We start from the raw sequence: 23,428 nt of genomic DNA on the forward strand, positions 1-23,428 counted from the left end.
GTTCGATAACTCAAATCATGTCCCTTTGAACAACGTAGACAAAACGATCATTGATTTCTGCTTTATATTATGTAAATCTTTAAGCAATGCTAACGAGTAACAGGTTTGTATTCTATACACTAGACAAAATTGCTAACGCACCACCAAAAAAAAAAATTTTCTTTTCAAAACTTGTTTATGATGTTTTTGATAAACAATTATGTTACTTTAATAAAAAAAAAAAAAAACCCAGAGGCATTCAAATGTCTTAACTGATCAATAGCAACAATGTTTACTGAAGCGTAACCATTTCATAGAAAAAATTAAAATCATGTCCATACTTTTTTGGTGGAATAAATTTCTACTTTTTTCTTTTTGGTTGTGTTCTTGATGTTTGTACTAATTAATAACTCAGAAAAAAGTTACACCCTATGTGGCGTTTCACTCTAGAAGAGCGTGCTAATTCAGTCAGTATGGTGTCTGCAGAGGGTTCCTTTGGAGAAATTTGTGAAAAATTAAAACAATTAAAAGATTATGCATTTCTCTGATGAAAAATTGTTGAAAATTAATTAACAATCATAAAAATGTTTACAACCGATACCAACGGCATTAAGTAAGCACCACACAATAACTTTAAGATTGTTCCACAAATTTTTGGCAACTGGAAGTTGGGTGGATTTGGTAAGGACACCAAGGCACTGAATGACTACTAAGTGATATGGTAGTCAATCAGGGTATAGAATTTGATTTTTAAGTGGGAGACTGCTCCCGTCGCAACCTCACGTTTTTTTCTAATCAAAAAAATAACAAATAGATTTTTTTTTTAATTTCATTTTCATTGTGGATCCAATATTTTAATAGAGATTTTGAAAAAAAAAAATTCCATAAATATACATTTTTCAATCATTTCAGATCTATGGCAAAAATATATAAATTAAATATTTTTCCTTTGTACTGAATGACAGGAAAATACAAAATTACCCAAACATCTGAGTCAAAATGAAAAATGGAGGCATTGATATACACATGTATGGAAACACTTAGGAGTGCTTTTTGCTATGAAGTTTAAATTTACATTCTCATGATAAAAGTTACAATAAAGTTGTATCAGATGAAGCTATATTTAGCAAATTTACTCCCAAATGGACGGATTTAGTGAATATTTAACAAAGAAAAACTATACAAAAATATTGAAACTTACAATACTAAACAAAAAATTTCACAACAAGGAAAAAAAATACCTTCTTACACATTACAAATTGTAACCTCATAGTATAATGTATAAAATCTGATATTCTGGCTACAGCACTTTAAACCCAAATCAAAATATCACAAAAACTAACCATATTAAAACAATAAAGTAAACCTGATGAATCAGATTATAACAGCTACATTGTATTTAGCTCATACATTTTTTTAAAAACAATTTTATCAGTGCGTAGAGAATTTCATAGAATGGATAAAATCTGCAGAAAGAACCTAAAAATGACACCCATTTGTTTGTGTCCCTCTGTGAAATGTGAAAGTCTCATTAATCTCTTGGTCAGAAAATAAATCTCCTTGGAATTATATTTTGCATCATAATCTGATTTTGGATATACTGAATGAATCTGCATGGAACAGTCTCTTGCTTTATTAAAACATACGTCAAAAAAGAGAAAAAAGTCTTATTGGCACATATACATGAGCATTATACATGAAGTCTCATAATGCTAAATAAATGCTTTCAATCCTAATATCAAATTTTACCAATGACTTTAAAATCTAAAATCTATCTAAAGCTGCTAAAACTATCACTTTCGTTATCCTCGTCATCGCCTTCATTGCCATCATCGTTGCTTTCATCAGCATTTTTATGAGATACTTTAACATTTCTTTGATTCTGTATTTTACGGTGAATCTTATGACTACTTATCTCAGTATCTGAGTCACTAGTAATACGCCGATGCTTATCTCCATGACGATGACCTCTGTGACCCTTGGTATAAGATTCTAAGCTTTCCAAAGATACCTCAATACCTTCATCAACACTTTCTACTTTATGTTTCCTTGCTCTCTGAAAATTCAAAATACAATTTATTTAATGATTTCTTCTTGTCCATAGACATAAATTGATAACATGTTTCTAATAGATTTTCTTTGTTAAAAATAAAATGCCTTTGAAAGAATTTTCAAACCAGTAATTATTGATAAAATGGAAACACAAGTTACTTTACAGTTTACATTCAACTTTATTTCTAATGTTTTCTCTAAAATATCATGTTTAATTTATAAAGTAAGGCTGCATAATCAAATAAGTGAAATAATTAACCTGAAAAATAATATATTGTATGCACACTAATTTTTGTCACACAGTTTATGAACTATAAATAACAATGGCAGCCTATCCCTAAATCAAACAATCCCTAGGATAGCGGTAGTTGGTAAAAAATTCTTATTATAATCTCTGACACTCAAAGGCAATATTTCACACCAGTAAAAATTTGTATTTTGATGTCTTGTAGATCTAAAATTTCAAGATCTCTCATTTTTCTACTCACATCAAGAATTTTACCGGTATTTGAGGGAACGCATAAAATTGCCATTACTACCTTAGTTCCATAAAATGAAATACATGCAAGAATACAGAAAAATAAATCAAGCAAGTTTTACAAAAAGGAAGCAAATCTCATTAATATTTATTCAGAAAACAAAAAATCTGAGAAGTTATGATCATTCAGATAATTTTTGACATACTCTACAAAGTGCTCGCAAAAAGTCAACACAGCTGCACAATTTTGGACAAGCCTGTAATACACAAATAGACTATGGAGTCAGAGAACAGTACTGCTAGAGATAGCCAATCAAAAATTACATTTTTCCGGCAAAGTGACAACAAATTGCTCTAGTAAAAGAATGGGAGATATTTTGCAGATGCTCAACAACACATATGAAACAATGTAGCAATGATGGAATGGAACTTCATATTGAATTAAGATTTGTTCTTCATTGAAGACTTGTATTCAACAATCATGAAAAGAAGGAGAGCAATTTATGCTGCAACATACCTTTCTGTCACATAGAGTTTCCCAAAATTTCTTACAACTGTAATGGCAACAGCCGTCACCATGAATGTAGTCCTACAAATAATTTGCTTTAAAATTTCTTTAAAATCTGTGCTTTCATTTGGCAGGTAAATTTTCTTCTTTTTTGTTTTACAAAATCAATTATATAGGACAATTTCATTACTTTATCATTTTAACATACCTCATAGCAGGAAAAGTTCATAAGAAAGTCCTCAGAATTGAAAAAGCCCAAAACTCTCTGTATGAGGAAATACAATTTTAAATTCTACTTTAATTTCAAACATTTATAATGGGAACTTTTAGTTCATAAAATATTTAAATACTTAGATTTGACTTTAAGCATATTTTATCTGAGGAAATCAGATTTGGTAAATTAAGACTGACCCAGATTTTGTAATACGTTACATTGTAATATCTTTTGTACCTCACGACAGGAGTACACACCGTCCTCTGATCCACACCGAATCTCACAAAACTTGCAATAGTACAGCTACCAAAAGGATGAGGAGAATATATAAGCTGTAAACTTAATTTGAAATTTAAAAAAAAATCTTAATCTCAAAACATGGGAGATAAAGTATATAAGATACATCTTTGTCAAATATCTCAAATGTCGATCTTCTAATCTTTTGAAAAGCATAACTTAATGATTGTGCTTTCTAACAGTATTGGCTATGAGCAGGTTTCTCCCAACACTCTATCAAATATGTGATGAAAGTTTGATTTCCACAGTGAGATGAGAGAAATGCTTATTCACTGCTCAACAACCTTCTTTAATCCCAACAGAAATAGCTGAGAAAAACAAATAGTTCTTGTCTTCTTCAAAATAAAATACAGGAAACAATTGCTAAAATTACCATGACAATTGGATGGCTGACTTTTCACAAAGAATTTAAAAGTAGTAGACAAAGAACTCTCCCACACATTATTGAAAAACCACCACTCTATATATTCATACAGAAGAATCAACAGCTAGATATATGATAATACATGTACGCACTGTCCAGTACAAGAAGGAACCTTATTTGTACATGTATATTGAGCCATGGATTGAGTAAAAGTCCTTGGTATCAATCATAAATTGAATCTAATTTTCTAAAGTTAAACTAGATCCAAACAGTTCAGGAGACAACACTTCAAAGTCATGCTGAATGCCCACATTTTTCCTATAAAGTATAACTCAGTGGACAGGTGGCCAGGAGAAAAGAAAGTATGAAAACTAAGACTTAATCATGCAGCATTGCAAATTCCCACAACCATGCTTCTCAAGGAAAAGGAATAGTGAATACAAATTTTGATGAAAACTTTCTCCCATAGCTACATGTAAGAGCAAAGAATGCATGCACATTGCTTGAAATGTTCTAAGGAAAAGGGAGGAAAGTATTTTTAATCCCTCTCAATGCTTACAAGGTACCCAAGATTAATGGAATAAAATAACACACTAGGTAAGAAATTATCAAACATTTGTTGCTATGAAGACAGATCTATATATGTACCTGACATATTCATGCAGGATACATGGACATTCCTCATGCAAAGTCCAAACCAGAATAAGATTGCATTTACCCAATATTTGGTTTCAGTTTTTCTGTATCACTGGATTTGATTGGTTTGTTTCTCTGAGTCACCTTCTTTGGAGTTTTTTGATTGGGTTGAATGGTGCTTGATTCAACAGAAGATGACTGATTTGGTGGTAACTGAACACCAGGTCTAGGGTTTTCTCCCAATACAAGCTTCCTTGGCATTTTCGTTGACTCATTAATTTGGTTTATTTTTTTCTTTCTTGGTTTCTTCTTAGGTCTGGTTTCTTTTTCTGATTTTTCTTCAAGATGCTGTGTTTTGTCATCTGTTACAGTAAGGGGCTTTTTCTGGTTGATTTTTCTCCCTTTTACCTCAACATTACTGAACTTTTCTCCACTTTCTAAATCTTTTGGTTCCAGTGAAACCCTGATTTTTTCTCTCTTATTTTGCAATTGCTTTGATTCAGAATTCTCAATCCCCTGACTCTGTAAACTCCCTCCACATTCCATGAAAGAATCCTCAAATGCCCTGTTAACCTGCACCTGAGTTCTCACAACATGAGATGAAGATGGAATAAAAAGTTTTTCTTGACCTACACTGGGGGCTGGGGTAAGTGATGCATTTCTGTGGGTATTAAGCTGAGGAGTATTAGGTAGTGGTTTGGGGGTAAGCTGTTGGGTAAAGGAACCCATACTTGGTTGACGTATCTTTATTTCAATACAACAACAGCTGACAGCCTCACACTGTGGACAGGAGAAATCACAGTGGCATGAATTGCATGAACCTATGGAACTCTGGAAAAAATTACAGTGGATAGGTATTACATGTAGACCTAGGGTATTTCCTAATTTCTAACTGCACTTCTGAAAGTTCACTATTGGATAATACATGGTTTAATACCATAGTCTGCTGCAAAATTCTCTGGAACTGAATATCATTCATCTGTTATATTTTATTAATGTGTATCTGAAAATTAACAGTGATAAACATTTTTGTATGTCTTTGTCACACTCATTTACAGAAACAATATATTGCATGGAAAGATCTACAGCAGTTCTACTGTTAAGAGTATTCTTTTTGATTTTTTAAGACATCTGATAAATATTTAACAGACTTTGTTTTTTTTTTTTAAAAAAACATCAAGCAAATTTAAAGAATTGTGATCCCCGCTTTTAATATCTTATCTGTTGGGATACAATTATCAATGCCGAATGGCATATTGTAATTATCTTGTTTGTCTGTTCACCACACAAAATAGATATAATTTTGTATTTAATAAAAGTTATGGCAAAGATTAAAGCTTCTCAAAACTGCATCAAACTTAAAAGTCATGAGGTCAATTATCATAATATAATTCAAAAGCTCTTGTCACAATTAAGTAATGCACATGTGGAAAAAATATGAAAGCCCTGTCTCTTTTGGGGCAAAAGTCATGGCCAAAGTTAAATTTTTTTTATAATTCAAACTTCTAGGTCAAGGTCATGAAGTGAAAATTGATATCTCTTTCTGAAAGGTGTTGTCATAGATAATGTACATGTAAAATATGAAAGCCCGGTCTTCTCTCATTCAAAAGTTATGTAAATTTTTTTTGAAAAAGACTTTAGGTTTAACTTTATGGATACAGTCAGGAGGTCAAAAACCAGAGTAAATTCAGAAAGGTATTGAAACAGGTAATGCACATGTCAAACATAAAAGATAATCCTCTCTCATTCCAAAGTTATCACCAATGTTAATTTTTTTTTTGAAAATTAGGTAAACTTCAAGGTCATGGGGTAAAAAATCATACCATGTGCAAAAACGTCTTGTCACAGATTATGCACATGTCAAATATGAAAGCCCTATCTTCTCTTATTCAAAAGTTATTACCAATGTTAAATTATTTAAAAAGTAGGTCAAGCTTTCAAGGTCATGGGGTCATAAATGGTAGCAGGTTCAGAAACGTCTTGCCACAAGTAACGTACATGTCTAATATGAAAACCCTATCTTCTCTCATTCAAAAGTTATAATCAACATTGAAATTTTTAAAAATTACGTCAAATTTGAAGGTCAACGTCATGGGTCAAAAACTGTAGTATATTTTGAAAAGTTTTGTCACAGTTAATGTACATGTGAAATACGAAAGCTCTATCTCTTCTTGTTTAAAAGTTATGACCAATTTTAAAATAATGTTAAAATTTCTGAATAGTTGGTCAAACTTTACGGTCAAGGGTCAAAAATCATAGTATATTTTGGGAAAGGTCTTGTCACAACTTATATACATGTGAAATATGAATACCCTACCTTTTCTCATTCAAAAGTTATAACCAAGGGACTGTCAGTTGATTGAGATTTAATGTCCCTTTGTTTTCATGAAAGCAGGGGGACAAAAACAGAGAAATGAAAAGGAATGTAACTATGTACATGTAGATATCATTTTGACTGGTACAGAGTTTTGCTATTTTTTTTATCATTAACCTTCTTGGGACCTAGCTAGCCATGCTATTAAAATAAGATTAGTATCTCCACAACAAATAATTATGATTACAACATTCATGCAGCTACTTGTCTAATCTAGCAAAGTGAGCTAAAAGACATTATATAGTGCATAATTTGGCAAGAAAGTACAGCATAGAGTTATATTTGGTTGATTTATCCTCTTTTCATGTTTTTACATCAAACTGAATATGGAAAGAAAATAATTCCCATTCCACTTCATTTTTTGCTTTTAACCCTTACATTTTCCCCAAGATATTAGATATATAAAATTAAATTTAAGGTTTGTTCTGCAAATATCTTGCCCCCCATTTTATGTCTTCTCTTTTTTAAGCTCTCATCCTTATAAAAGAAAATGACAACTTTGCTAAGAATGAAAATTATTTTGTCATTTTAAAGATATACCAACTTGTATGTTTACATGATTATGAATGAATTTTCATATGTTATAAATTTTGCATGGAAAAATATTTTAAAAAATTCAGATTCCTGGACTTTTATTTTAATTACTGACCCTTTAAACAAGTTATGTGAAGAAGTTGACTAGTTTAGAGGATACATATCAAGTGTTTAGGTGAGTAGGAGTGAAAAAAAAATCATAAAAGCAGATACAAGTGAAAGGTTAGTTCTACACATCATACTTACTTTTACACATAAACAACTAGGAGGTCAAAGGTCACGTTGGATTGTTTTGTGATTGGAGGGTACCACACTGATTGCACCACTGGTACAGCAAAAAACAAATTGTTTCATTTTTGTTGAGTTTTTTTTCCCCACAAATGAGCAACAGACAACCAGTTTGCATAAAAACAACAAATATCTTAAGACTGCATGTGCATCATTTTCAAAAGTTCAGCTAAGTATATCCTAAACATGCTTAAACCTAATAACTGAGCTCACTGCAATGAATTGGTTAGTTTTACTTTTTTAATAAGTTCAGAATTCATCAGCATGCATCTTGATATGTAATTTTTTTTTAGCATACAATATGAACCCCTTTATTCCATTTTCTTATCTCTTCAAACTCTCATGCAAAGTATATAACTACACTCTCTTGTTCGTTAAAATTATAATAATTAGAATCATCATTTATCATTGCTCATGTATTTACAGTCAAAATATTTACTTGATACTTACATTTGTAAAGCAATTATTTTCTCCTAAACAGCACTGACAGAGCAAAATATCCAGGCAAGTAAGCTTTGGGAAAAAAAAAGGATTCAAGTAATCTCATACAACACGAAAATGTATTGAATAATTTAAATTGTCATGTTAAAGCAGTAAACTATTTCTCTTAAAAATTACTCTCCAATTGCATTCGCTTACCTTTTTATTTGGACAACAATTATTAAGACAGCTATTCACAGAAGGAGCACTACATCCACACGACTCCGAACAGCTGATACAACAATCAGAACACTGCGGGGCGCCCTCTTTTCCACACATTCCACACTCCACATCTTGGCACTTTCCTTGTCTCTTTAAATGAATAATAATAATTAAAAAAAAACATTGCCATGTCAGTATTATTACTTCTGTGAGAAAATAAGCAATCATTGTTCTTCCACTTATCAAATTTAATACTCACCACACACATGTATCGGATGAACACAATGATAAAGATTAAGGCTGTGTACCCAAAAACTGCAAGGCAGATAACTCCTGCCAATGGCAGCTCAGAAGAGGAGGAGTTGCCCATACTTTAGACTACCTATAAATATATGAATGAAAGTGAAATAATACTGTCAATATGATAGATACAACAACAGTAGCTCTTTTTAATGCTAAATGAGTAAAAAGGTGAGGTTATAGCAATGCATACTGTCTTAAATAATTGAGGAATAGCAAAACATAGCTATAGAGCTAGCTGGTGTAATGCTTTGTCTTTCAAAAACAGACAAAACCTGATTGTATTCAATGAAAGAAAAGCTTTATTATGTCTAATTTTAGTACAATGGTGCATAAGCTCAAACAAATAAGTTTATAGTAACAACCTTTTTATACCTAAAGATTGCCTATCTAGACTACACACAGGAAAATTACCCAAAATCACGGAAGCTCAAAACTAGGGACCTATATACTATAGTATATAGGTCCCTGTTAAAACAAGCATACAAAAAATAAAGCGGGAATAATATCATCACATATTGCATGTATCAACACATAAAACGTCATTGAGGAGACTTTCTTTCTTTCGAATAAGTTTTAAGTGCAAGCAAAGAGCAAGTATGACAAAATGAAACTTTTTAATTCATGTCTGGTATTAGAGATTTACATACAACATTAGTATGTCGTATATTATAGCTCTAATGGTATCTCCATGTACTTTTCTGCACTGCTAAATGCCATCATATGAATGACCAATATATATAACTCCATTGAATTGAGTGAAAATAATAATTACATTCTCATATAGCATGATGCGCTATAAAATTTCTGAAATCATGACAGTTCTCGCCAACAATCATCAAAAAATGTCAAACGACAGCAAGACAGATCCTGTACACTCCAATCACGTGATATCAACACTACCAACATTTGGATTGTTGATGTCGTAAATGCAAAATCCAAGTTAAGGTAGCGTTTTAATCATGACATGTTCAAAATTACAACAATGAGTAAAGTCGCACTAGGTAGTTCATGTGTGATAAAATAAATATCTCATTATTTAGACTTGTGAATTATTTCGATCACTTAATTTTTCTAAATTTCGCATTTTAATTGGAATTTCAAGCTTTTGTGTAACACAGATGATCACTAGACGGCGCTGTTAAAGCTTCCTTAGCATTCCTTCATCCTCAGGAGTGAGATCAACATGTTTAAAGTGAAAATTCTCGTTGTAGGACCTTGTATGGTAATTATGTATAGCCATATCAAAGAAAAATTACATCGCTCTATTTTTTCTTTTATCAACATGACTGGCAAGATTTTTTTTTTTTACTCTTAATAGATCTAGATATTTTTGTACTATATATGAAACATAACACTTAACAACAATTAAGTTGTAATTAGAGTCAGAATTTACAAGAAACATTTTATGATATTTTATATACATATACAATGTGATATGACATGTATAATTATACAAAGATTGCTGAAATCATGTACATCACCAGGTCTAGCTGCAATAATGTAGCCCTCTCCCGATTTTTTTTTTTTTTTTTTTTTTTTTGGGAGAGGGCTACAACTCCTTAGGATCTCCGTAATGGTGCAAGTGCGGGAGTGATTCACTACCGCACAGATTTCGGCTCAAATTATCAGTAAGTGGGTATTTTATTAACACATCTTACCTGAACTCATAAAATGTAGTTATGCAAGACATGAATTGATCCAAAAATATACAGAACAAGCCGTATATCGGTTATTTTTCGTGTATGTCAACATCACAACTTGAATTTATCCGCCATGTTTACTGACCTTGATCGATTTTATTTTGGGACATCCAACGAGAAATTGTGATCTAGGGGAGCGGATCGTTTAGGATTTCCCTTATTTTAAGCATAAATATCACTGTTTATGAAAAAAAATCACATGGAATGCTTTTATTTATCGATGTTTAGTGATATCATACCACACAAACATTTATCAACACCGACATTTACTTTATCAAGTGATTCTAAAATTCAAGCGCAAGTCTCTGTACATCACGCGAGAACTGTCATGGCTGCTGAAGAGAATGACTGGTAAACACGCAGATTTATTTTACTTGGTTTTCGCTCATAAAGGGCTATGATGTTGATAGTGAATAAAAATTCCGTCTTATTGGAAGTAAGTTGAATGCAAAAACAATTTATTTTGCCTGCAGTCGCCCGTATCTAAAAAATATATTTGCACCATTACGGAGATGCAGTGGAATTGTAGCCCTCTCCAGAAAATATCAGATTAAAAAAAATCGGAGAGGGCTACATTATTGCAGCTACACCAGGTCCAGCACAATCTCTTGATTAAGCTATATAGCTTGATTTAGCTATATAGCTTTATTAAGCTATTCAGAATAGCTTGATTTAGCTATTTTATCACACTGTTTTCTCAAATGTGTTATTTTCCAAGTATGCACAAAAAGTCGCACCTTGGTGCAGTGATGATATTCAACCTTGAACTCTTATGAAAATAATGCATGTAAAAACCACTCATCAAATTGCGTCTCCTTAAGAGACTTTGTACTCAAAGTTCTGAAAGTTTTGGGGCTATATAAAGCAATTGATACAGTTACTTCTTCAATGAAATTATAAAGGAGGCCAATTATGGTCAACAAGATAATTGACTGGTAATAATTCAGTACAATATGAGAAGCAGTCATACTTATCCATGCCTCAACACACACAAGGTAGTGTACAGTTACCCGAACAATGGGAATTCATCTTTTGCTTAAGGTAGTCTGATCCTCAGGTTCTGAAAATCAGCTTTTAAGTAATTGAAAATGTGCACAAAAATGTCTCTGATTTCACATAGTAACATGAATTTACCCATGGAATTTCTTCAAAGTTCATCATTATAGTTAATCATTTTATATAGGGAAATTTTAATTATCAAATCTCAAGTATTTTTTGAGGAAATGCGAATAAAAACACCAGCTATGCATTTTCTAATTGAAAATTGATCAACAAATATAATTTAGGATAGAAAAATATAGGTATCCAGGCATTTGAAAAAAATTGCATCTTTTTTATGCTTGTACAGTATTTTAGTTCTTTTTACTTCAATTGTCATATAATACATAGTGTAAAAAAGCTTGTGCTATCATTGCTAGACATCACATATCACATCTTATTTCATATCATGCTAGTAAGCAGTGGTATCTAATGCTAGACTAAAGGAAATTCAATTTCTCTAAAAATTTTTCTCTTTTATGGGGTTCAAATGTAAACTTTTTACAAGACCGTTTATGACTTCAAAGAACCTTGAATCATATTAAGATGCATAAAATGAAAATTGTTGCATGAAAAGGTCTCAATTTCAAGCTTCATTTTGAGACTTTTTAAATGAAATGATAAATTTAAGAGTTATCCTTCCTGGCTGAGGATCGGATATCCTTAAAAGTATTCAAATGCTGCAATGTTAGAACTATCTTTGATTTGGGTTGTTGATTTGATAACCCATATTACATATATGAATAGTCAAATACTTGCGACTTTTTGTCTATTTTGTACAAATAACATTTTTGCAAAAACCTGCATATAAATAGCTTTATCAAGCTATTTTGAATAGCTTAATAAAGCTATATAGCTATTTCAAGCTATACAGCTTAATCAAGAGATTGTGCCGGACCTGATCACAGTACAGTCATGTGTATATTATGACTACAATTCATGCAACGTACCAGTTACAACCAATTCAATTCATTTAGCCAGACTCCAATCACCGTTTCTACTTATTAATATAAAGGAATGAGGTAGTCAGGGCAAAATATTGGTCATAGCTTTCAACCATGTACCATTTACTCCTCTTTTTTTATCTGGTAATAATTTAATTCTGGTTGTAACACACTTTTTGATTGGCTGAAAAATTAGTTTATACTGCATAACCTGGGTTGCCTATGTCACAATAACTTGCATCAAAAATATATCAATCCACTTGACGTTACATTTAAATTTTGTACAATTTAATGTCAAATTTGAGGTGAAATTGTCTTTTTTTCCTACACTTAATGATAGAAAAATAAATTATAAGGAATGAATTTAATTGCTACCTAAGTTATATGGTATAACCTGGGTTGGAACAGTTTACACATTTTTATAAACAGCGAAGTGGTTTGTAAACCCAGATTATATTGTATATCTTGGATAGATATTAAATTTTATTCCTTAAATATTTGTGTGGAATGAGACTCAGGGTATGGCAGTTAGTGTATCAACATACATCCCGATCAAAATTAAAATTTTAAGTCATCACACATTTCTATCAAGACTCAACATGGTCAATGCACATCTCTGTCAACAATCAACACACATCTAATAAAAAAATTATTGCCTTAGTAGGCATATACCTTTGACAGTTTCTGCTTCATGTAATAGATACAAACGCATTAAAACAATTTTTTGACATATATTTTGTAGGCAGGAAAGACTGCATTGTCCAATTTCCTAGCAGATGCTACAGAAGGAAGCAGTGGGGAGTACCATCCTACACAAGGAGTAAGGTAAATTAAAACTCATTAACATTATCTTTATTACCAGTGGAGTATGAAGCTTTCAAAGACTTTTAAGTGTGTACATTTTTCTTCTTCTTCCATTCTACATCTTTAATATATGATATTTTTATACCCCACGCAACAAGTTGCGTGAGGTATAATGTTTTTGACCCGTCCGTCAGTCAGTCAGTCAGTGTGTCAGTCAGTCAGTCCGTCAGTCCTGTTTTTTTGTCAGCGCAACTCCTCATAAACCGCTGCACAGAATTTCGTCAAACTTTGCAGATATTTAGGACACAAGGTGTAGATGTGCATATTACCAGGAAATTCCGATTCATTTATTTTTTCTCGGAATTTCGGCACTTTTCAACTTAGATTTTTGGCCATATCTTGAATATGGAGATGAACAGTTTGTCAGCGCAACTCCTCATAAACCAATGTACAGAATTTGGTCAGACTTTGCAGATATTTAGCACACAATGTATAGATGTGCATATTACCAGGAAATTCCGATTCCTTTATATTTTCTTGGAATTTCGGCACTTTTCAACTTAGATTTTTGGCCATATCTTCAATATAAAGATGAACAGTTTGTCAGCACAACTCCTCTTAAACCGGTGCACAGAATTTGGTCAAACTTTGCAGATATTTAGGACACAATGTGTAGATGTGCGTATTACCAGGAAATTCCGATTCCATTATTTTTCTGGGAATTTCAGCACTTTTCAACTTAGATTTTTGGCCATATCTTGAATATAGAGATGAACAGTTTGTCAGCGCAACTCCTCTTAAACCGGTGCACAGAATTTGGTCAAACTTTGCAGATATTTAGGACACAATGTGTAGATGTGCGTATTACCAGGAAATTCCGATTCCATTATTTTTCTGGGAATTTCAGCACTTTTCAACTTAGATTTTTGGCCATATCTTGAATATAGAGATGAACAGTTTGTCAGCGCAACTCCTCTTAAACCACTGCACAGAATTTGGTCAAACTTTGCAGATATTTAGTACACAGTGTGTAGATGTGCATATTACCAGGAAATTCCGATTCCATTATTTTTGCCTTAAGAGTTTTGCCTTTTATTGAAGAAACTTTCCAGCTAGGTAATAAGAAACTCCACTGGAATCAGCTTTTTATAATGAAATTCTATGTGAAATATTTTATGACCTTAAAAGACCCCTATTGATTTTGAGATCAAAATATTAATGGTTTAACACAAACACACACTCACACACACACCATCTTCGATAGTTCTCTCTCCCCCCCCCCCCCCCCCCCTTCAAATTGGTGTGCTTTGCCTTAAATAATTTCATAAGTACAGTATATAAACAGATTCATATGACTACATCATAATTTTGTTTCCATCAATTATTTAAATGTGTAAACTGTCATGTGTTGGACATGGACTTACACTCATTAACAAATCGAAATCACTGAGGAATTTAAATAACAGTTTGTCAGCATAATTCCGGCACTGAATTTCCTGAAACTTTGTAGGTATTTCAGAATAATGTATAGATTTGTATATTACCAAGAAATTTTGATTCCATTATTTATCTAGAAACTTCAGCCCAGTTAAATTTGTAACATACAAAGATTTGAATGTCCTTATATGCAAGAAGTTTTGATGTGATGATTTTTTGCAAGTAATGCCCCTTTTTTGAATTATACTGTGTATTTAAAATGCACTGTGCCATTCATTACGTGTTGCATTGTCGAGTTTTGGGGAAGCGTGGGGTATGTGAGCTTGCTCACTTTTTCTTTCATTTAAAATATTTGATCCTGTTGGAACAAACCTAAATGTTAATATTATTATGACCTATCAAAATTTTTTTGTTTTAAAAAAAAACTACATGTATTTTGAATTGGGAAGGATATTATATCAATAATCAGTTAATTTATAACAACAATTAAACATTTAACAAAATTTGTAATAAGAACATTAAATGGTACTAATGTTGATTTTGATACATCAGTCTATGCGAAAGACATCGGACTGTCGGACCTGACTGCTGTGCAGTGCCTCTGGTCCGATGCATCATTTTTTGCACCGGACCAGAATGTCCGATGTCTCAGCGTCCAGTTTTGAGCTTTACTATTTTGACATGGAGTCATTCAAATGTTTGTTAAAAGTAAAAAAAAATAGCACAAATCCAAATACGTAAATGAATTGATTAAAACTGCATGGACCATCTACAGTAATAAGATTTCCTATATTGACCAAACTTGCATGGATGGTACATCTAAGGATGCACACTACTGGACTTGCTTCGGATGCTGGATTTGATCTATATTTTCCGGATGAGTGACCAGGTTAAGGTTTTTGGAGCAAATCTCATTTCCAAGTAACTATAAGCCCTATATTGACCAAGCTTGCATGGATGATACATCTAAGGATGCACACTACTGGACTTGCTTCGGATGCTGAATCTGACCTATATTTTCCGGATGAGTAACCAGGTTAAAGTTTTTGGAGCAGATGTCATTTCCAAGTATCTATAAACCCTATATTGACCAAACTTGCATGGATAATACATCTAAGGATGCACACTGCTGGACTTGCTTTGGATGCTGGATCTGACCTAAATTTTTTTGATGAGTGACCAGGTTAAAGTTTTTGGAGCAGATCTCATTTCCAAGTAACTATAAGGCCTATCTGAACCAAACTTGCATGGATGATGCATCAAGGGATGAACAATCTCAAACTTGCTTCAGATGCTGGATTTGACTTACATTTTCTGGATGAGTGACTAGTTTTAAGTTTTCAGATAAGTCTATTCCCAAGTAACTGCAAGCCCTATCAGACCAAAATTGCATAAATGTTGCATCTAGGGATGCACACTCCTAGATTTAAAGACAACATTCATTGAGGTGAGCTCTGTTATCTCTGATTACCTTTGTTTTTTTAAATGCCACCAGTTTTTCCTTAAAGTGGGGATTTTAATTGGGTCCATTTGTCCATGCACTTATCAATCCTTCATTCTGTTCATCTAAAAACGCTTCAGTTTCAGGATGATATCTCTTTACTGAAGCTTTAATGAAGACCCCTATTGATTTTGAGGTCAAAATGTGAAATGCCAAGGAAATCCATATTGCATAATTGGTTTCTAGATGATAACTTTAGTTCCCTTTGACCTTTTGCAATGAAACTGAGGTGATGACTCTATCTTACTTAAGAAAGACTCCAATTGATTTTGAAGTCAAAAGATAAAATTCAAGATCACAAATTCATAAGTTGGGGACATGAACTCCCTGAATTAGTTGTTTACTAGAAGTATAATAATTATTCAGTGATATTAGTACAATTTAAAAGTTAAGGTTTTATGAATTTTAGTGACTGGTATGTGGATTCACCAACAAAGTTTACATGTTATGATGAAATACCTTTATTAAATTAATGTAGTTGTTTTTGTTGATCAAAGAAATAATCAATTGCTAGCTGACTGATTACTCATAGAGTGTCATCACCTTAACTTTGACACATTCTCTGCAAAATAAGTTGAACTTTGGTGTCTTCAACACTGGTATCTCGAATACCATGGATATGTCAAAGTGAATTGGAAGTCCCAACCACTTATTCATTAAGTATTTAACCATTCATATCTTGAATACTAAGGTATCTCAAATTTTTTTCTCGGTCCCATGGAGTTTGAGATAACAAGGTTTGGCTGTACATGTATACACTTCCTGCATTAATATTGGCTTAAAGCTTTTGTCTATAATTTATGAAAATTTGAAAAAAAAAGTTACACCTTTACATACTGATAGAAGGCTTTAGAAGCATATGATACTAGAATAATAATTATACATTGTAGAATTCTTGAATTTGAATCACAGACCAACAGCAGACAAGGAGTGGATGTGGAAATGTGGGATGTGAGTGGGGACCCAAAGTAAGTGAGGAAAACAGATCATCTTACTTAAAGGTCAAAATTAAATAAAATTGTCTAGAGATATCCATATTTCAGTAATAAATAACAAATGATTTATATTTTACAAATTTCTACTTTAAAATAATTTATATTAATACAGTGAAACTTGTCTAATCTGGATGTTGTATAATCCAGAATCTTGCCCAATACGACGTAAACTTTAAGTCCTTTTCAGTAAATTCATTTGTTTAAAATGTTGTCTAATCCGGAATGTTGTCTAGTCCGGAATGTTGTCAAATCCGGCCAATTTCTTCAGAACAAGTGGTGTCCAGATTAGATAAGTTTTACTGTACTTTTAACTGTTTTCCATTTGGATCTATTGGTGTTGTTGTTTAAGAAAATCTATGTTTGGAATCTTAAATTTTTATGGATGAAATTTTTAACATTATATGTTAAATTATCTTCTTTTTATGTAGATTTGAGTCTTGTTGGTCAGCTATTGCCAAAGATACCAATGGAGTAATATTTGTATATAACCCTGACCAGCCCAATCATGATAAAGACTTAGAAAACTGGTACATTTTCAAGCCAAATACCAATTGCAAAATGTGATCTATTTGTGCAAGACAAATATTAGAAGCCAATTGAGAATGAAAATATTTTTGAATTTCAGGTATAACTATTTTGTTGAAAACCAAAATATTAAAGAAAGTGCCTGCATAATATTTGCACATCACAAACCAGGGGCAAATGAAAGGGAGAGATCTGTACTTTGTAAGTATAGCCATCATTACCGGGGTATTTCTAGTTCAGCTTATCTGTGTAGTTGCAACGATCCAGGATTGCTGTAGTTTCAAACATTCAACTGTCAAGACAGCCCATAGCAAAAAGAAATGGCATTTTTCCATTTTATCTCCATTCATTCAGCATTTTCTAGCCATTTTTCATTTTAAAAACATTTTTTCTACATTTCCCTATCTTTCAATTTTCCAAAACCATTTTTTCAGAACCATTTCAAAACCATTTTTGTTAGAAAATGCTTTTTAAATGGTAAACCTTCACCATTTTTTCTCCATTTACTTGAGTAAATGGAAAAGAAATGCCAGTTTGGTGATCTAACTTGCTTGAGCTTGCCATTTTTCTTCCATTTATTTTCTGAGAAATGGAAAAATGAAGAAATGGTTAGTTTTAGGCATATTCTTAACTTTAAGATTTGTCAGCAGCTACTGTTAATTGATGCCAGGTGCCAAGTTTGTATAATGGGCCAGAGGCTATCAGATTTCCTCCCCAGCTCTGTGGTGACCGCCTTTTTCAGTTATTTTAAACATTGGACAAGAGCACTTCGACCTAGCTGGTAGTGATGGAGCTTAGATGGCTGAATTATTCTTCAAGGAAGATTGGGGTTTTTAGTATTTTTGATGCTGAAAAAACTGTACATTGATGATCAAAGCAGAATTATAAGATTACTAACTTTTTGAAGGATGATTATCTGACAGTTTTAATGTTTCTAATATTCGGGGAGTGGTGCAGAAGAAAAACAACACATTCACCATCACTGAAAGGGTATTCTTTTTGAGAAGTAAGTATAAATATTCACATATTTTTATTAATGTCAACAACACAAAAATGCTTTTTCTAAAGAAAACATGTACATTAGGAGTGTCCATTGATCATATTGATTCAATAATTAATTTATTAACAAATCTAGTTAAAACTTAGACTGATCGAGGGACACTATTGTAAATTCTTATAAACTTCAATTATTAACTATTTTCTTGCTCACTTTTCTCAGGTAAATGGTTAAATTTCTTCTGCAATCTGTTCAACCTATTAAATCATTTGTTTCTGATGAAATAGTGAATATACAGGCAGGGCAGTACTTGTACATGTATACTTATATTGTTCATGAATACAGACCTCGTAAAAGTTATTAGATTTATGCTACAGGAGTAATCATCAGCTGCAGTAGTGAAAAAAATGTGACAAAGCAGTTTTCTGTTCTTTTCTCATTGTGCATTTTCTTTAATTTTAGAATACGTACTGCTTGCATGCATATGGAACACCAAAATGAACATTGAAACTGTGAATTCTCAAAGATGCAGACTACCATTATTCAAATCGAATTAGGAGATTAATCCATCAAAATTTCTAGGAATGCAAAACAAAGTTTGTGAAAAAATAAAACATTTGACCTTTGTTTCATGACTGACTCTTAGTAACTACCAAGAAGATGGATTTTCAAAGTGCTTATTCTGTGGATATCGAGAACCCAGCTTTTTTCATTTTTCAATTATTGTAAAAATGTTTTTAAAATGGATATTAAATGGTTAAAACAAAAACCATTATTTTTCATTTTTCTTCTCATTTGCATAAATGGTTTTGGAATGGTTAATTTGCATGTTATAAGGCCCCAAAAATGGACTTTGAATGGATGTTAAATGAGGTTTGAATGGAAATAAAATGAAAAATGGTTTTTAAATGATAATCCTTTCTGTTGAGAATTCTTGAAACTGTTGATGATATAAAATGGCTCCCGAATGGTTTTAAAATGGTCAGAAAAGAAATGTCTTTTAAATGGTAATGAAATGGATTTCATTTTGATAAGGGAGAGTCAAATCCCACCAAAATGTTTGTTACAAAGGGAACATAAAATGCCCTTGTTGGAATTATTTTATGTATCAATGATATTTCATTGGCAGATTCCAGACTTATATATTAACATTAATATTTTGCCTTGAATCTTTTTTCCAGACTTATATATTAACATTAATATTTTGCCTTGAATCGGTTAAGAATGAATGTGCAGCTTTAATTTTAGTTTAAGTACAAAGATTGAGGCACAGCAGAAGAGACACGGTGTCTTACCTGAGACTCAAAACAGAAAAAAGAAATTAAAATTTGTTTTCAAGAAAAATTACTGCAATTTTGAATTCATGCAATATCCAAAATTCCTCCTATAAAGGAGTTTCATGTTTGAAGAATCGAAGTCCCTAGCTTCAGGGTAGGGGACAATATGTGCCTCAACATCTACACAAATAAATGTGCAAAAAGCCTATCTTAAATCAACAAGCTAAATTTTTTCAGGGAAATAAAATTATAAATTTTATTTTAATTGTTGGGTTGGGAAGTTAAATGTCTAAATCTAAACTACTCTATGTGCCTTTCCCCTATATTTTATTTTAAGTAATATCACCTGGAGATAATGATGAAACACATTGACCTTGACCTTTGAATTCAGAAAAAAATAGAAAATTTGAAATGATAGTATTTATTGTGTATACACTATTTCCAGTAAAAACAGTTTAAAGTTTTTATCAACATACACTGAGGTGTAGTTTTATCAATTTTGCATACTGACTTAGTATCATCATTGAAGAAAGAATAGGGTTTTCTAAAATCTCTCTATTTTTCATGGTAGCTGACACATTTAAGAAGATTCATGTGATACAAACAAACATTGACGATGATGGAGATACACTGAGAAATGAATTCATGAACTATTTAACTCAGTTACTGGCAGCCATGACAGACAAGCGGGAGCAGGAGGAATTGAGCATCATGAATAATCGATGACAACATGAGAAGATTACAGAGACCTTTTAGACAATTGATATTTTCTGTTCATGTCCATACTATTTAATTTAGAGAATATTAAAAAAAAATAATTAAAGTTCAGGTTTTACTACTGATAATTGTTGTGATCACCTTTTTATGAAAGGCTAGCTGTGTTAAATCTGGTTGTATATACTTATAATTAAACTGTTACTGGTATATATTTGCATCAATTTTAAAAAAAAATGTATATCACTGGATAAATTATGAAAGGAAAATATGAAGAATTATTAGATGTTACTTGTATCTGGGGTATAAGGCATATTTTCTGTGGAATTATGCATACCAGTATTTCTTTATTAAGATCATTTTCACCAAATTTTGTACTACCATGTTTAAGTACATTTGTAGGTAGAATGGTGACATGATATGCAAAAGTAGATTATTAAGGAAGTGTTATTTTACTGGAAATTAAAAAAATGATACACATGATCATTCGCTTCTTTTTAAAAATAAGATTGACACTTTATACAGTATATATTTAAGGAATCTATTTTTTGTGCATATGAGCTGATAACATATGTGGGAGCACATGATAATTAAGTGGTGAAGCCTCATATACAAGACTTATCCTGTGCTTCCAAGTGTGGGTTAAGTTAGGAATACCTGTGTACAGAAAATGAATTAAATTCTTGAAAAAAAATTTTCCTGTACACTAAGCAGACCAACTGTGCATGATTAATGAGTCTTCTACCATATAGGAAATGTCATACATGTAAATGGTTCAGGCCCCATGATGGGGCTAAGCTAAGAAGTTGAGTATTTCAATAAGGAACCCTCTATACACTCATTTTTAGCTCACTGCTAAGAAGTTGGGGGAGCTTATGTAATACCCTCAGCGTCGGCGTCCCAGGTTAAAGTTTTGGAGCAGATTTCTTTTCAAGTACTTCTATGCACTATATTAATCAGAGATGCATAGAGGATGCTTCTAGTATGTTTCTTTGTACCAGTCAAGGTTTCAGATGCTGCAACTTCAGCTGAAGAATGACCAGGTTTATGTGTTTGGAGCAGCTTAAAGTTCTTGGAGCAGGTTAAAGTTTTTTGAGCAGGTCTCATTTCCAAGTAACGATAAGCCCTATATTGACTAAACTTGCATGGATGATACATCTAAAGATGCACACCACTGGACTTGCTTCGGATGCTGGATCTGACCTACATTTTTCGGATGAGTGACCAGGTTAAAGTTTTTGGAGCAGGTCTCATTTCCAAGTAACCATAAGGCTTAGCCCTATGTTGACCAAACTTGCATGGATGATATATCTAAAGTTGCACATTACTGGATTTGCTTAGGATGCTGGATCTGACTACATTTACTGGATGTGTGGCCAGATTAAAATTTTTGGAGCAGGTCTATTTTCAAGTAACTAGAAGCCCTATGTTGACCAATCTTGCATTGATGATACATCTAAGGATGTACACTACTGAACAATTCGGTTGTTGGATCTGACCTACATCTTTTGGATGAGTGACCAGGTTAAAGTTTTTGGAGCAGGTCTCATTTCCAAGTAACTTTAAGCCCTATGTTGACCAAATTTGCATGGATGATACATCTAAAGATGCACACTACCAGGCTTGCTTTGGATGCTGTACCTCACCTACATTTTCCACATGAGTGACCAGGTTAAAGTAAACTATAAGGGCTATCTGAACCAAACTTACATGGATGATGCATCATGGGATGAACACTCTCAAACTTGCTTCAGATGCTGGATATGACTTACATTTTCTGGATGAGTGACTAGTTTAAAGTTTTTAGGTTAGTCCATTCCCAAGTAACTGCAAGCCCAATCGAACCAAAATTACTTAAATGTTACATCTAGGGATGCACACTACTAGATTATTAGTTTGGGACTTTGCTTTACTTATAGACAACATTCGTTAAGGTGAGCTCTGTAATCTCTGATTACCTATGATTTTTTTATTTAAAAAAAATGATATATAGGTGTAAACAGAGTTTAACAATTTCATTTTCAAGAAAGGGTACGAACCGTATACACCCAGAAAAAAATCAAAGACAAAGTATTCACTGTTGCTTTCTTAAATGGGAAAAATACATGCAAATTAAATGTTCAGTTGATTTATCTTAATAACATTTTAAGAATGCTGGAGTAAAACTGTATAGATATCAATTAATATTATTTTACATCAAAGAGCAGATCACTCTTAACTCCATAGAAATGCCATGGAATTAGAACTTTATTGTGCAGTGTATTGAGAATTCTTAAGTTGGCAAGTTAAAATGAGTTGTAAAATAATGGGTGTTTCAGACACACTGGTGCTTGTTTCATGCATTATGATAGTTTACCACTGTTGTATAATAGTAAACTAGCATTCAGTATGAAACAAGTGCCTGTGGTTTAATATCATTATTTGTAAAAACTTTATTTTTAATCACACAAAATTCTTCCAAACAACTTTTAAATCTGAAGCCATGGTTTAAAGTTAATAACCACAAGAGTGGGGTTTAGAGTCATAAAATGTGACTAAATGTTGTTAATTCTATTAAAGATCCGAGAACAGTGTTACTAGCTTTAGATTGTAACTGTGTACATTGCTGTTAGTAATTTTATAGCCACAAACTATAGATTATTGCTTTGTACTTATTTAACTGTAAAATTAAAAAAAACAACTTAGAAATACTATAAAAATAGGGATATGACATTTATTACAAGGGGAAGATAACAGGGAAATGCAAAAGTAGTGTTTGCTAAAATATCTTCTCAGGAACCACTGGGCAGATTATCACCAAACTTATGCATAAGGATGAGGATATGTT

At 32.3% G+C, this 23,428-nt stretch overlaps 2 protein-coding genes across 5 annotated transcripts; one reads left to right on the forward strand and one right to left on the reverse strand.

Annotated features, from left to right (window-relative positions):
• Positions 1 to 827: 827 nt before the first annotated feature.
• Positions 828 to 9,539, reverse strand: LOC133188792 (titin-like). 4 transcript variants are annotated; one of them, XM_061324278.1, is made up of 9 exons: positions 9,442 to 9,539; positions 8,626 to 8,748; positions 8,364 to 8,516; positions 8,175 to 8,237; positions 3,469 to 3,534; positions 3,226 to 3,282; positions 3,027 to 3,098; positions 2,716 to 2,766; positions 828 to 2,035 (listed from the first exon to the last, which is right to left on the reverse strand). In XM_061324278.1, the coding sequence occupies exons 2-9, from the start codon at positions 8,734 to 8,736 to the stop codon at positions 1,751 to 1,753; spliced, it is 858 nt and encodes a 285-aa protein (XP_061180262.1). In that variant the 5' UTR covers positions 8,737 to 8,748; positions 9,442 to 9,539; the 3' UTR covers positions 828 to 1,750. The 4 variants fall into 4 exon arrangements, with proteins under 4 accessions (XP_061180262.1, XP_061180263.1, XP_061180261.1 ...); XM_061324279.1 differs by lacking the exon at positions 2,716 to 2,766; XM_061324277.1 differs by lacking the exons at positions 2,716 to 2,766; positions 3,027 to 3,098; positions 3,226 to 3,282; positions 3,469 to 3,534 and adding an exon at positions 4,611 to 5,359 and having other exon boundaries at positions 1,880 to 2,035.
• A 265-nt stretch (positions 9,540 to 9,804) lies between these two features.
• On the forward strand, positions 9,805 to 21,087 carry LOC133188793 (intraflagellar transport protein 22 homolog). Its single transcript, XM_061324281.1, has 6 exons — positions 9,805 to 9,891; positions 13,094 to 13,176; positions 16,984 to 17,061; positions 17,517 to 17,615; positions 17,714 to 17,814; positions 20,459 to 21,087. Exons 1-6 carry the CDS (start codon positions 9,853 to 9,855, stop codon positions 20,611 to 20,613), a joined length of 555 nt encoding a protein of 184 aa, XP_061180265.1. The 5' UTR covers positions 9,805 to 9,852; the 3' UTR covers positions 20,614 to 21,087.
• The last annotated feature ends 2,341 nt before the right edge of the window (positions 21,088 to 23,428 follow it).

The sequence above is a fragment of the Saccostrea echinata genome, unplaced genomic scaffold, assembly GCF_033153115.1.
Source record: "Saccostrea echinata isolate AGI-Se365-2 ecotype Australia unplaced genomic scaffold, CSIRO_AGI_Sech_v1 ptg000016l, whole genome shotgun sequence".
Taxonomy (NCBI): domain Eukaryota; kingdom Metazoa; phylum Mollusca; class Bivalvia; order Ostreida; family Ostreidae; genus Saccostrea; species Saccostrea echinata.

Bases quoted from the DNA above. Each gene is read 5' to 3' on its own strand.
- LOC133188792 (XM_061324277.1), bottom strand. From the start codon at position 8,736: ATGGGCAACTCCTCCTCTTCTGAGCTGCCATTGGCAGGAGTTATCTGC. The intron at 8,517-8,625 runs GTGAGTATTAAA...ATTCATTTAAAG, and splicing joins TCATCCGATACATGTGTGTG to AGACAAGGAAAGTGCCAAGA. The intron at 8,238-8,363 runs GTAAGCGAATGC...TTTTTCCCAAAG, and splicing joins ATTGTTGTCCAAATAAAAAG to CTTACTTGCCTGGATATTTT.
- LOC133188793 (XM_061324281.1), top strand. From the start codon at position 9,853: ATGTTTAAAGTGAAAATTCTCGTTGTAGGACCTTGTATG. The intron at 9,892-13,093 runs GTAATTATGTAT...TATATTTTGTAG, and splicing joins TCGTTGTAGGACCTTGTATG to GCAGGAAAGACTGCATTGTC. The intron at 17,062-17,516 runs GTAAGTGAGGAA...CTTTTTATGTAG, and splicing joins GATGTGAGTGGGGACCCAAA to ATTTGAGTCTTGTTGGTCAG.